Source organism: Macrobrachium nipponense, chromosome 6, assembly GCF_015104395.2.
Source record: "Macrobrachium nipponense isolate FS-2020 chromosome 6, ASM1510439v2, whole genome shotgun sequence".
Lineage (NCBI taxonomy): Eukaryota > Metazoa > Arthropoda > Malacostraca > Decapoda > Palaemonidae > Macrobrachium > Macrobrachium nipponense.
The window spans coordinates 114,682,937-114,697,668 of NC_061108.1; the positions used below are offsets into that span (position 1 = coordinate 114,682,937).

The window sequence follows — 14,732 nt, forward strand, 5'->3', positions numbered from 1 at the left end:
GCGGGAAACATAGTTTCCCCTGACTCTAGTTATTTGTAGTAGAAGATTCAGTCCTCCTTTCTACCTGCCTCACCCAACAGTTCGTCTATTCCTACAGTGTTCATTTACATTCACCTTGTGCCTTAGCTGCTTTTTAATAAGGTAGTGAGTGCCCCTTATTTTTGTGCTAGGGACACTCACAGATGATTATGCATATTGATCTCATGGATGTTACCCCCTTATTTTTATGCTAGGGGATACATCTCATTTATAATGGTTACGGGTTTTGTATATTAAGTCCATTATACATTCCTTATATATATATTATCATTGTTGATTAATTTGATTGTTTGAATTGCTATTATATTTTGATACATGCCTTTACACAGATACCATTCTGTTACATGTAAGCCAATTTACCTCTGTACATATGTAAATTACCTTATGTTTAAGAAACATGTTTAGAATTAAGGGTAATTTAAGCATATTGTTACTTTGTATCACTGTGTATTTGTATCTTTTTAGCAATTATATTCTTTATTATTTTTTTCTTTATTTTATTTGGGACCTATGATTATTTTAATTTATTACTTTTGTTTACAATCTTGTGCTATTTCTCTGGTACGATTTCGCGCAGCGACACGAGCTGAGCAGAAAAGGGATTTTTGACGTAAGGAAAAATCTGATTTATGGGCGGGGATTAGGCTCGTGTCGCCAGCGAAAATCCCACCCTACCCATCCCTTCGCCAAGATTGTCTGCTAACTTCAGGATGGCCACCAGGGGCGCAGCAGTCGACAGCATGGGATGGAGTAGTAGTAGTACGAGCTGCTCACCCTGTGGGTCGGCTCCCCTCTTGGAGGGATTTGGTAGTGGGAGATTTCTATTGGCATTTGGCTCGTGGTTGTGGTCTCACTCGCCTAGTGTTCATACCGACACCCTCCTGGAGGGTGAGCGAGTCAGTTATACTGACCTTTTTCTTTATTTTATTTATTCTCTGGTATGTGTTAGTACATTTACCCTAGAAATAATAGATTAAAGGATATTTCGCTGGCGACAGAGCCAATCGCCCAGAAATAGATTTTTCCTTACGTCAAAATCCCTTTTCTCCAATCCCAGACCGTCTCGGCTGGAGGATGGATACGATGTTGCAAGACTAGACTGGTTTGGATGTCTACGCCTTCCCTCCCTTCATTATGATCAGGGAGGTCATAAACAAGTTAGCCTTTCACCAGAATGCAACAGTGACTCTAGTGGCCCTCTTTTGGCCAGGGAAAGAGTGGTTCCCAGACTTGATGATACTAATTAGTTAACAACTTTTAAGTCCTGAGAGACCAGCATCACTCACGTTATCTGCTTGTTGCCTCTAATCATGAAGCAGGAGGGAGTGAATTGTCTGATGGTACCTCTGAACAGGTGGCTAATGAAGGAGAGTGGGCAAAGGGAACATCTCCACAGCTCAACCAGGAGATTAAGCAGATCAAGATACCAATCAAGTGGCCAACAAGGTCCCACATGGTACGATCAAGACCTGGTTGGTCACTTAACAAATCAGGGTGAATGGTGGAAAGACACAGAGGTCCAGCTTATGCTAGGGGACTGGGATCATCTTTTGCCCTCCGAATCTATTTTTGATTTTTTAGGTAATGAGGGTGGGATTCTTGAAACGTCAGACCACATGCCCATGGATACTTTTTCCTTTAGACCTGTAGTAACTGCTTAACAGATTGTTTAGCCACCAAGCTTTGCTTTTATCTTGTTTGAGGACTGAAGTCTGTGTAAATCTTGGGTTAAATGCAGAGTGACTGATCTTCCTGCTTTCTCTTCTCCTTTCCTTCTGTGTGGAGCAGCAGCTAAGGCCTAGTACTTACTGGATTGGGCCATGATACAGGTAAGCTACAAAATCAAGCATCCGGTCTTTGGGCATCAAGACCTGTCTCCCTCCCATCTTTGTTTTGACAAAGAGGATGGGTGGCACTGGTAGAGGTATTAGCCAGGTATTAGCCTTGCAATTGGTGTAACCCTAATGAGGGTAGCACATTTGTCTCAGAACTTTTCTGTATTGGAGCAAGGCTCAAGACACATTCAGTGCCCTACCAGTCCATCATCCTTATGCAAGACCATGTACAAGGTTACAGTTATTGCTCCCCTTGCTTGCTTTTGTGATAGAGATCATGAAATTTCTATGTTGGTTTGTAGCTTCCAGTTAGTTGACAGAGATGACCTCCCTGCTTAAGAGTGATGTCCTATATAAGAGGTGATGGATTCTATTTCTGTATAAAAATGGATTTTTTTTTTTTTTTACACTTTTCTAAGGTTTACAAACCAGAGATTTTATCATATTACCCACTTCATCCATTCCATTATACCTCCCCTCCCTCCCAGCCACCAGTTACCTACCTTGTTACCAAGGTTTAACAACTGATTGCAGTTCGTGCTGAATAATGCTACCTAAAAGACTATGGTTTATACCTATGAGAAAAGTAGATTTGTTATCTTCTACTACTATAATATAATAGCTATTACTGTTGTTAAAGCCTAATAACAAGATGTTGAATTATTTGCCTTTTTACTTTATTTTAGCTGTGGTTCGTAATCCATCATGACGTCCACTGAGTACTGGCTTATTTCAGCCCCTGGGGATAAAACATGTCAGCAAACATGGGAGAAAATGAACAACACCACAGCTGTGCAGCACCAGCTGTGTGTCAACCACAAGTTTCATCTTCCTGACCTTAAGGTAACATAAATTAGTTTGAGATGTTGAGAATGAGTATAGTACATAATGTTTTTACACAAATAACTTACCAAGCAGTTACATAGCTGAAAGTTTCCTACCTAGGCAATCGAAAATTCAAATGTTGTGGTGACCCACCCACTTTTGGGATAGCCAGATACAATTTAGCAGAACTGTCAAGAAGTCGAAGGTAGTGAGCACGGAGTTGGTGCAGCTGGAGTGTTTGCCTGCCTCTCACTGGTGCTTTCAAAAGTTCGACTCTAAGGGATTCTCTGTCGATCTCGAGTGTTCTAGTCCCCCCCCCCCCCCCCCCCCCACCCCCCCCCCCCCCCCCCCCCCCCCCCCCCCACATCTCGCATACGTACGTCCGCCATGCTCATGACTGTTCATGGACATGTGGAGTCATCTGTTGAGGTAGGTGATGTTCCTAGTGTTATAATGGGTTGTCTCGGAGGCCGACGCTTGGACCCAGTCCAGACAGGATAGTAGGTGTTTCGGACTGTTTGGCTGCCAACCCTTCCATTAATTTTGGTGGAGGAGGCGCATTAGAAGAGCCTACACACCCTTCTCGTCGTCGGTCTCCATTGCCAGAGCAGGAGGAGGGAGACACGCAAGAGTTTCTGTCTTCCTTTTCGGAAGTTGTTGATCTCATTCGTGGGTTAACAATTTGGAAAGTAGGACTCAGGCTCAGTCGTCTTACACTCCTTGCTTGGAAGCCTTGTTGGGAGCTACTCAGGACTCCAAATCATCTCTTCAGCTTCCTTTGTCGGGGCACGTTCATCTATGCTACGAGCTCTGCGTGGGTGAAGGAGTTTCTGGGGAAGGTAGAGGGTCATTCTGTCGTTCTCATGTTGAACAACACCACGGTGGTAGCCTATGTGAACAAACAGGGAGGCCTGGTTTCACATCAACTTCACGCCTGGACCGTCGAGCTTCACCAGTGGGCGGTCAGCAATTTGGTAGAGCTCTCAGCCAGGTATATCCCAGGGAAACGGAATGTGGTCACAGACAAACTCAGTCACCAGGATCAGATCCTAGGCTCAGAGTGGTCCCATCATCAAGTGATGGCAGACAAACTTTTCCAGACTTGGGGGAGACCCATGCTGGACCCTTTTCGCGACGCGCTTCAACAGGAAGCTGGAGGTGTTATGTTCAGTGGTTCCAGATCCTTTAGCATTGGCAGAGGACGCATTCCAACATCCCTGGGACAACCTGGAGGTGTATGCCTTCCCTCTGTTTTGTTTGATCTGTCAGGTTCTGAACAGGCTGATGAGTTCACAGGATCTCAGGATGTCTTTGGTAGCCCCCTCTGTGGCCTCAGGCGGAATGGTTTCAAGTTCTGCTGTCGTCGTTGTCAGAGGTTCCGAGGGAGATTCCGCCTTGGTGGCATCTCCTGTGTCAGCCCCATGCGGAAAGGTTCCACCAGTCAGTAGAATCCCTGTCTCTTCACAGTTGGAGGCTATCAAGTATCTCCTCCGAGCGAGAGGCTTTTCTCAGAGAACAGCTGGGCATATGTCCAGCAGTCTGAGAAAGTTGACCTCCGCAGTTTACCAAGGCAAATGGGCGATCTACTGTGATTGGTGTCATAAACGGGGTTTTCATGTATGACACTTACCTGGCAGGTATATATATAGCTATATCCTCTGTCGCACTGGCAGAATTTTCAAAACTCGCGGCAACCACTAGATCACTGGTAGATTAGGGGATTGCCACCCCGTTCCCGTGGCGCTGGCGCTCTGAACCATTCCCATTTTCATCAAATTTTCTCTGCCAGCCGAACCGTCAACATCGTTGAGGGTTCCCTGCTAGGATTTCGAGCTCGTTGCTGACTTTTCACTGTATATGGACAGATTTTTTGGTATCGTATTGGAAAGTTAGATTGGCAATCGCTTTTGGATTTTTCTCACAATGTCTGATTCTGGTATTATCTTTAGTGTGTGTGAAAGAAGGGTGTAAGGTGAGACTACCGAAAGCTTCGGTAGACCCTCACACTGTGTGTAAGAAGTGTAGAGAGTGTGTGTGTACTTGGGACAATAGGTGTAATGAGTGTGAGAGTTTGAATGAAAAAGAGTGGAAGACTCTCACGAAATATGTGGAGAGATTGGAGAAAGATCGAGTTAGGAGATCTGTGTCTCGGAGTGAGAGGTCAGGCTCTTCTAGTAAGGCCTTGAATGATTCAGTGACTATTTCTCCACCTCCTTCCCAAGTAGAAGTTGTAGCACCTTCCCCTCAGGTTTCTCCTGCGCCTGCTGCTGTTTCTGAGGATGCGAAGGACTCACATTATGTTAAAGTGTTTGCTGCCCTAGCATCAATGGGCGATCAGATTCAGCGTCGTACTGACAAAGTGGGTGTTTTTGATGTGTGTGACAGTGTAGTGGAGGGGGCGGCTGATCGTCTCTCTCGTGCTCCTAGACCTAGACCGCTTCCAAGCTCCCAGACCCAAGGGAGAAGGTATGTCGACAGTCGAAGGGAGGCGAGAGGGGTCCCATACAATCAGTCGTCCCTTCAGGCAGTCCTGTTGCGTCCCAGGCTGCAGCAGTGCGCAGTAGAAAAGGCGTCACTGGGAAGTGTTTTTCGTCTTCTGATAGCTCTGCGTCAGGCAGGTATCGGCGCTATGCGGAGGAATCGCATCCCCTCAAGAGGACGCTCAGACCAGCCTCATCTCAGGACGAACTCGGCTACGCGCAAGAGAGATGGAGTAGCCCCGAGATTTTCTCATCTAGTGCGGATGAGGACGATTTTCCTGTTGAAAGGAGGAGAACGTTTCGTTCAAGGGAGGACGCAAGACGTTCTATGGTAGGCGGTTCTCCTGAGAGAGAGACTCCTTCTGCGTCCTGGGTGCACTCTCCTGTATCTTCTCCGTCTTGCAGACCTCAAGTTCATTCTCCTCGTCGTACCAGTGCTTCACGACTTCGCTCTCCGCCTTCGCGTGCGATCTGTCAGGAAACGGACACTAGAGACTTTCTCAGAGAGATGCAAGTGAAATTAGCCGACCTGGTTAAGTCTTGGGAAGCAACGGATCAGCCTTCCTCGAGACGTAAGGACGCGTTTCTCCCCGTCAAGTCCTCCAAGAGGACGCATGATCAGAGTTTGCCTCCTCCTCCTCGTCCTTCGGTTTCTCGGACAGGACGCACGGTACCGGCTAAGACGGACGATCGCTCAGTTATGCAGGACGCAGGATGCAAGAACAAGCTGGATAGACGTACGGTGGACGCAGCTCAAGCGATGGACGCAGGCGGCAGGACGTTAACCCGTCTTTCTCCCGACTTCTGAGAAGACTTTCGTCAGGACGCGATGAAACATTCGCTTGCTAAACAAGTTTTGGATCCGTACGCTGGGGATTTTCTTCGACAAGACGTCGGCTTACAGGAGGTTTCTTCAGCGGAAGAAGACGTTGAGGACTTAGCTTCTGAAGAGGAGAGAGATGTTGAAGCTCCATCTTCTGATTATAAAAGGTTGACTGATTGTCTCCTGTCAATCTTTGAAGGGGAGTTTCAACCCTTAGCTCCGTTGTCCCCCCTTTCGCAGTTCTCGAGGAACAAAACCCCCAAGAAATCATCGTTTTTGAAGATGACTCTTTCTATTACTGCCAAGAAAGCCCTTCAAAGGATTAACTCCTGGTTGAAGGAAAAGAGGGAAGCAGGGAAGACTTCTTTCTCCTTCCCTCCAGCCAAGTTGGCCTCAAAGTCTGGGGTCTGGTATGCAACAGGGGAAAGTCTCGGCCTGGGAGTACCTGCCTCCTCCCAGGGGGACTTTTCCAATATTGTAGACAGCTCCTGCAGGCATGCTCTGCACGTGGCCAAGATTTGGTGGACGTCTTCAGAGTTGGATCATCTTCTGAAGGGCATTTTCCGGACTTTTGAAGTGTTTAACTTCCTTGACTGGTCCTTGGGGGCTCTGGCTCGCACATTAGAAGACAAGGAATCGTCTGCTTCTCAACTGCCAAGCAGTATTATGTCCTGCATGGACAAAGCCCTGAGAGATGGGGCGAACGAATTGGCGTCCCTCTTTACGGCAGGAGTGTTGAAGAAGAGGTCCCTCCTGTGCTCTTTTGCAGCAAAGGGCGTTTCTAACGCTCAGAAATCGGAGTTGGTTTTCTCCCCACTCTCAGATCAGCTTTTTCCTTCAGAATTGATTAAGGACATCTCGCTATCTTTGACTCAGAAGGCGACTCAGGACCTTTTGACTTCGTCTGTAAGGAAATATTTGCCCCCCAAAGTGGTTAAGAAGACCCCTAAGGAGTCAAGACAGTCTCAACAGCCCTTTCGAGGCAAAACATTTTCTCGCCCCTCCTTTAGAGGTAAAAGGGCTCTTCCCAAGAGAGGGTCGAAGCCCGCTAACAAACAATGAAGCACAAGTCCTCCAGTCATCAGTTGGGGCCAGACTCCAGGAGTTTTGGGAAGTTTGACACAACAAGGGAGCGGACCCTTGGGTCGTCACGATAGCCAGGGAAGGTTACAAGATCCCCTTCCTGAAGAAGCCTCCTCTTTCTACATCCCCGAGGGATCTTGGGGCTCATTACAACGATCCAGAGAAAGAAGAGGCCCTGCAGGAGCAACCCCTCTCCATGATCAGGAAAGGAGCAATAGAACCTGTTCTGGACCACTCATCCCCAGTATTCTACAACCGGCTTTTCTTAGTAGTGAAAGCCTCGGGCAGATGGAGGCCAGTGCTGGATGTAAGTCATCTCAACTTGTTTGTGGAAAAGACAAAATTCACCATGGAAACGAACGAATCAGTACTGGCAGCAGTGCGTCCAGGGGACTGGATGGTTACCCTGGACCTTCAAGACGCGTACTTCCACATCCCCATTCATCCGGGATCCAGGAAGTACTTAAGGTTTGTGATCCAGAACAGGGTCTTTCAGTTCAAAGCCCTTTGCTTTGGACTTTGCATGGCTCCACAGGTGTTCATGAGAGTGATGTCGAACATGGCGAAGTGGCTGCATCTACTAAGAATCAGAGTCTCTCTCTACCTAGACGACTGGCTTATAAGATCCCAATCAAGACAACAATGTCTGGAGGACTTAGAAGTAACGTTGGAATTGACAAACGAATTGGGTCTGATGGTGAACTTAGAAAAGTCGAATCTGATCCCCAAACAGGAGCTAGTCTATTTAGGGATTCTGATTTCCTCAGCGACTTTTCAGGCTTTTCCATCCCCCGACAGGCAAGTTCAGTGCCTTCGGAAAGTGCAAGCCTTCCTAGAGAAAGACCAATGCTCGGCGCGAGAGTAGATGAGCTTACTGGGGACTCTCTCGTCGCTGGAGCGGTTCGTTTCTCTAGAAAGGCTTCGCATGAGACCCTTACAAATCTTCCTGAACGAAGTCTGGCCAAGAAAATCGCAACCGGATTTCTTCCTGTTTCGGATTCCTTACAAGATCAAGGAGGAATTGCAATGGTGGCTAACTCCAGGAAAGTTAGCAGAGGGTGCGTCGCTCCAGCAGAAGAACCCAGACCTTGTATTATTTTCAGACGCATCGGACGCAGGCTGGGGAGCGACTCTAGGCCCTCAAGAAGTGTCAGGTCGTTGGAGCAAGGAGGAAGCGTCTTGGCATATAAACAGGAAGGAACTGATGGTGATTTTCTTGGCTTTGAAAGCGTTCAAGGCGTTGATCTGCAACAAGGTTGTGCAGGTCAACGCAGACAATACCACAGCTCTGGCATACATTCGCAAGCAAGGAGGAACTCATTCCGTATCGCTGTGCAAGTTAGCGGAAGAAGTCCTTCTTTGGGCAGAGAAGGAGAACATCACCCTGCTCACCAGGTTCATTCAAGGGGAGAAGAATGTGAGAGCGGACCTGTTGAGCAGGGAAGGTCAACTGCTGTCTACAGAGTGGACCCTACATCTAGAAGTATGTCAGAGCCTGTGGAACTTATGGGGTCGTCCAGTGGTGGACCTGTTTGCGACCACAACAACGAAGAGGTTACCGACATACTGCTCTCCAGTCCCAGACCGTCAAGCAGTCACAGTAGATGCCTTCCTTATAGATTTGACGGGCCTCGATGCTTACGCCTTTCCCCCGTTCAAAATTTTAGGAAAGGTTATGAAGAAGTTCAGGGAGAGTCAAGGGACAAAACTGACTCTCATAGCCCCCTACTGGCTGGCCCAAGATTGGTTCACAGAGGTACTGGAATGGACAGTCGACACACCAAGAACACTTCTAGCAAGAGTAGATCTACTCAAACAGCCTCACTTCAACAGGTATCACAAGAACACCCTCGCTCTGGGTCTGACTGTGTTCAGACTATCGAAAGACTTGTCAGAGCAAGGGGGTTTTCTAAAGAAGAGGCCAAAGCTGTGGCCAGAGCAAGAAGAACCTCAACAATCAAGGTGTACCAGGCGAAGTGGGAGACCTTTCGTAAGTGGTGCAAGAGTTGGAAGGTTTCCTCATCCAGTACCTCTGTGACCCATATTGCGGACTTCCTTCTGTTTATGAAGGAGGAAGCAGGGTTATCTACTCAAACAGTCAAAGGATACAGAAGTATGTTAGTCTCAGTTTTTAGATACAGAGGCTTAGACATTACCAACAATTTGGATCTGAGGGACCTCATAAGGTCCTTTGAAACAAGGAAGGAACATCGTTACAGAACTCCTTCTTGGAATCTAGATATAGTGCTGAAATTTCTAGGAACTAATAAGTTTGAACCAATGGGTCAAGCTTCTTTGAGAGATGTCTAGAAAAAGACAATCTTTTTGGTGGCCTTGGCCACAGCGAAAAGAGTTAGTGAGCTGCAAGCCATTAGTAAACATGTTGGCTGGAAACATGACAAGGCAGTATGCTCTTTTCAGGAAGACTTCTTGGCCAAGAACGAAAATCCATCTCATCCTTGGCCAAGGTCTTTTGAGATTATGGGTCTGTCAGATCTTGTGGGACGAGAACAAGAAAGAGTTCTTTGTCCAGTAAGGGCTTTGCGCCATTATCTAGAGAGAACTAGGAGTATTAGAGGGACTTCAGAATCACTTTGGTGCTCTGTGAAGGACCCCAGCAGAGCCATGACTAAAAATGCTATCGCCTTCTTCCTAAGGGAGCTAATTAAGGAATCACATATGCTATGCCACAAAGAAAACTTCGGCCTGCTTAAGGTTAAGGCGCACGAAGTGAGAGCGGTAGCTACGTCCTTGGCATTCAAGAGAAATATGGCCCTCAAAGGATATTATTGAGACAACGTTTTGGAGGACTAATTCAGTTTTTGCCTCTCATTATCTTAGAAACGTCAAAACAACTTTTGACAACTGTCAAACGTTGGGCCCTTAGGTATCCTCAGGTGCAGTATTGGGCAAAGGAGTTTCCACCCCATAACTTACTAACATGCTAGGATATTTTAATTAGTTTGTAGTGTTTTTATGGTTGTCTGAGAGGGTTTATTCCCTCTTCAGTCTATGAAGTGTAGTTTGTTAGGGATAATGTGTGTGTGTGGTTCAGGTGGTCTAACATTTCCTAGCATGAATGCTAGGGTTTCCTGTCAACAAATTGGTCTTGTCCAGTTGTCAGACCCTTTTGATAGCTTCTTCAACATTCAGGTCACATCCTAGTTGAGAGCTACTAAGGTTTAGCAGGCTAAGAGGCAGGACCTATGAAGTCAGCTACCTTAGCAGGTAAGGAACCAAAGAGTATTTTAAAATTTATTTTAAGTTTTAAACTCTGACGATGTTGCTGTCTTTGACCCACTCCCAAATGTGTCAATCAGCTATATATATACCTGCCAGGTAAGTGTCATACATGAAAATGACGTTATTATGATATAACAAAGTTTCATGTATACTTACCTGGCAGGTAATATATAGCTATATCCTCTGTCGCACTGGCAGAATTTTCAAAACTCGCGGCAACTGCTAGATCACAGGTAGTTCAGGTGATCGCCTCCCCGTTCCCGTGGCGCTGGCGCTCTGAACCATTCCCATTTTCATCAGATTTTCTCTGAACCCTGTCTCCTGAGGGGAGGCGGGTGGGAATTTAATTATATATACCTGCCAGGTAAGTATACATGAAACTTTGTTATATCATAATAACGTCATTTTTTCTCCACTCGCAACCTCTATTCAGCGAAAAGCAGACTTTTTAACCTTCCTCAGAGATGAGAAACGTTTGTCCTTTTCTGCTTTTAGAGGCTACAGGGCGGCACTGAGTTTGGTTTTACGCCTTAAGGGTATCGACACCTCCTCTTCCTGGGAACTTTCCCTGCTAGTTAAGGGGTTTGAGCAGTCGAGTTCTCCTAGAGAGCTCAAGCCTCCAACGTGGGATGTTTCCTTGGTTCTTAAGAGCTTCACTAAGAGACCATATGAGGCCTTGCGTCACTCATCTGACAGGAACCTGACGCTCAAGACAGTTTTCCTTCTGTCTTTGGCATCCTCCAAGAGGGTAGGAGAGCTCCAAGGTCTCAGCTATGAGGTGAAGCACACCAGGGGTTGGGGTTGATGTCCTTTGATTTGTCCCAGAATTTGTGGCCAAGACCCAAAATCCCTTGGTGCATGATGAGAGGTTCACTTCGTTTTCCATTCCATCACTGACTGACTTTGTGGGTGGTGATGCTCAAGAGCTTTTGTTGTGCCCTGTCCAGGCCCTGCGTTGCTATCTTAAAAGGACTCGGCACCTTACACCAGGCTGCCGCAGACTTTTTGTTAGCACAGGCCGTACAAGAAAGAGATGTCTTAAGAATACTGTCTCTTTTTCGATACGGGAAGCCATCAAACGGGCATACTTGACTCTTGATGATTCCACCACTACGTCTGTGCAGGCTAGAGTGCATGACGTCAGAGGTATTGGTCCCTCTCTGGCTTTCAAAATAAACTTGGCTGTACATAGAGTGCTGAGCGCTGGTACTTAATTACACCAATCCACGTTCACCTCGTATCTTAAGGATGTTGCCCACAGGTCTACGGACACGTTTTCCCTGGGTCCTGTGGTGGCTGCCCAACAGGTTGTGTAACTCATAGTTGCCCTTAACAGGGCACCTTTGTATCTTACCTAAGATGATTGTGTGGATGAGAGAATGAGTGAGTTTGCTGGCCTCCGTCTTTCTCTTGTACCTTTCCTTCTTCCTTTGGGCGGTTTAAGGAATAGACACGTCATTTGCTGGACTGGTCTGATGCAGGCGAGTAAGGTAGTTATACTGGTAGTGTGGTCATGCAATATGCAAATATCTTACCTGCTATTTGGTAGCATATGCTCCACTCCTTGGCAAGGAGGAGTTGGGAGTAATACAAACCCTGGTTTCTTGGTTTGTTATTGGACAGTCAAAGTTTCTCTTTGGTTCCCTATACAATGGTTATCCCATATATGTATCATTGTATGTCACTCAGGTTCTGAGTGGTTAGATATCAATTTATTTAGCTTCTCAACGGGCTTCAGTCCCTCTCCAAGAACCATTTCTTTCGAGAGCTGGACTGGTGGGTAGGCCCCCAGCTGGTCTACGATGTCTTATACCTCCCTCCAAGTATGAGTCTATCCTATTGTTAAGTCTGAAGGTTTGTTTGCGTATGAACAAATGACAAATTTTCTAAGACATTTTGTATTTTTCATAGCTACAAACCTGAGGTCTTAACGTTATACTGCCCACCTCTAGCCTCCCCTCTATTTGTTAAGTCATCCTGAGTTGGGAAAGACTGACGCGTTGTCGTAGGTGAATGGTTTTCGACCATTCTTCACCCAATCTATGCATGCGTTGCCAGATATCACAAGATTCCTTGCTTTCATCTGCTTTTTAACCGGATCCAGCTAGGTGCTAGAAATTATCCTGTTGTTAAGACCTCAGGTTTGTAGCTATGAAAAATACAAATTGTCTTAGAAAATTTGTAATTTTTCTGCCGGCTCCAGACCAACATCAGTAGTTGTATGCAGTCCTTACCTCATTGGTTGGATATTTTCCAGGGATTTGGTGAAATGTTTCATCTTGAATGGTGTTGTTTGCTCTTAGCTTTTGCCGGCATCAATGACCTAAGTTGTTGGGACGCCATGGTACATGTTTTACATCAATCAATCTTAGCTTTTGCTGTTAGTCTGTTATGTCAGATTCCAGTTCTTCTGGAATTTGGTACTGCTTCGATGGATGCAGGACCAGGTTATTTAAGTTAGGTTATGATACGTACTCGTACTAGGAGTATCAAGAGTAGAGGGTAAGAGTGCACTAAGGAGTTAACATGCTCAGAGTGTAAAGGGTGGGATGATTATCAGTGGAAAATTTAAAGATCTCAGGCAGACAAGTTAGATAAAGATAGGAAAATGGAGGTGGCTCTTAGAGGCAAAAGTAGAGCTAGTCTTGAAGCTGCGTACTACTACTTTACCTGAAAAGGTAGAAGATAGCGCTTTTCCTTCCACCCCTGCTCCTGTGTGTCACCCATTCTTAGCCCTCCTTCATCTTTGCCATGGACTCCTCTCCCAGGTTCCCATGCCTTCAATCCTAATACCATTGCCAGTCTCGAGTCTTGTTGTGACAAAAAGTTTGGGTGTTTAGGAATTAGAGGCTTCATTCAGAGCTTTTATTGATAAAGTATCAAGTGAAAGTGCAGTGAAAAGTGTCCAGCCTACCAGCGGGGAGAAGACGTAATGGAGGTCCAAGGGAGGCAGTTGCTTCTTCCGTCATACCTGTTGTGCGCTCCCAGGTGTCAATAGAGTACCATAGAAAAGGCGTCTCGGACAGTGCTGCATGAGTGTCTTTGGACACGGATGTGTCATCACCAGACAAGAGGCGCCGTCAACGTAGTAGTGTGGCCTTGCGATCTCTTAAGAGGTATTTAACTGCTGATATTTTGCCTCCTCCTATCAAGAAGCCTAGAGAGGTGGTGTTTAGCCTGCAACCTTTGTGTAGTTATATTTGGTTTAGCCTGCAGATACACCCGCAGCTTGTGACTGTCGTCCACCTTGGGACAGTCCTCTGACTTCCGCGGCCTCTGTGTTTCTCATGAAAGTTAGCTCTCTCTTCTTCCGTCAAGACGGTAATTCGCAAAGTGGATGACTGGTTAGTCTCTGAAAGAGACTGGTAAGGCTTACTTTGCGTTCCCACCGTCCAAGTTGATCAAGAAGACACCATTTCTACACCACTGGGGAGGCTCCTTCCTTGGGAGTTCTGCCTCCTCCCAGGGGGACTTCTCTGGTTTGGTAGAAGCCTCTCATTGGTTGGCTTTTGCTGCTGCAAAAGTGACGTTCTCATCACCAAAAGTGGGCCACCTTGATTGGAACCTGTTTAAGGTTATGGAGATATTCAGCTTCCTTGATTGGATGGTGGGAGTGTTGGTAAAAAAGATTGAAGATATTCCTGCACTCACTGAAGACTTTGTCTCGGATTGGTTGGGGGTTTTGTCTTGCGCAGGTAAGGCAGTCAGGCATGGTTCTGCCGAAGTTGCTTCCTTATTTGTGATGGGGACTCTCAAGAAGTGGGAGTTGTAGTGTTCCTTTGCCACTAAAGGGGTTATAACTAACCAGAAATCTGTGTTCCTGACAACTAACCAGAAATCTGCACTCTTTTTCGCTCCCTTGGATGAGCAACATCTTTTCCCTCAAGAGACTGAAAAGACATTCTTTCGGCTTTGCAGGAAAAGTCAACAACCGACCTGTTGGCCCTGTTGACTAAACGACCAAAGGAATCTTTGTCTTCTGTTTCCAGTGTTAGGGTGGCCTCCCCTTCACACCAACACCCCTTTCAAGGGGATAGGTCCAGACCTCAGCAGAGACCTTGTTCTAACCTATGACCCCCTTCCTAGACTAGCTAAGAAGCCATCAATCAAATCAATCAAGCGATTTGTAGGTCCTTTGCGCCCCAATTAGAGGGAGACTTCACCTTTTTTGGGAAGAGTAGAGTCAAAGGGGTTCAAAAGCTTGGGTTGTCCAAGTACTAAAGGAGGGTTACATCATTCCCTTCTTAGAAAAGCCTCCCTTGTCCAAATCGCCGATCACCTTAGCAACATATTCGGTAGGGTCCAGGTAGTGTTTAGGCCTCTCTAAATAATTATGTACAGCTGTTAATTTGCAAGAGAACGATAGAGGAGGTATTGGATCATTCGACAGAGGGGTTATACAAC

General features: G+C 46.3%; 1 protein-coding gene across 1 annotated transcript in view; it reads left to right on the forward strand.

Moving 5' to 3' along the window:
- Positions 1-2,533: 2,533 nt before the first annotated feature.
- LOC135216010 (V-type proton ATPase subunit C-like) overlaps positions 2,534-14,732 on the forward strand; it is a 94,212-nt gene continuing 82,013 nt past the window's right edge. The window contains exon 1 of the mRNA XM_064250931.1: positions 2,534-2,717. Coding sequence (XP_064107001.1) covers positions 2,580-2,717 — 138 coding nt within the window. The 5' untranslated portion in view covers positions 2,534-2,579. The remainder of the gene's footprint in view (positions 2,718-14,732) is intronic.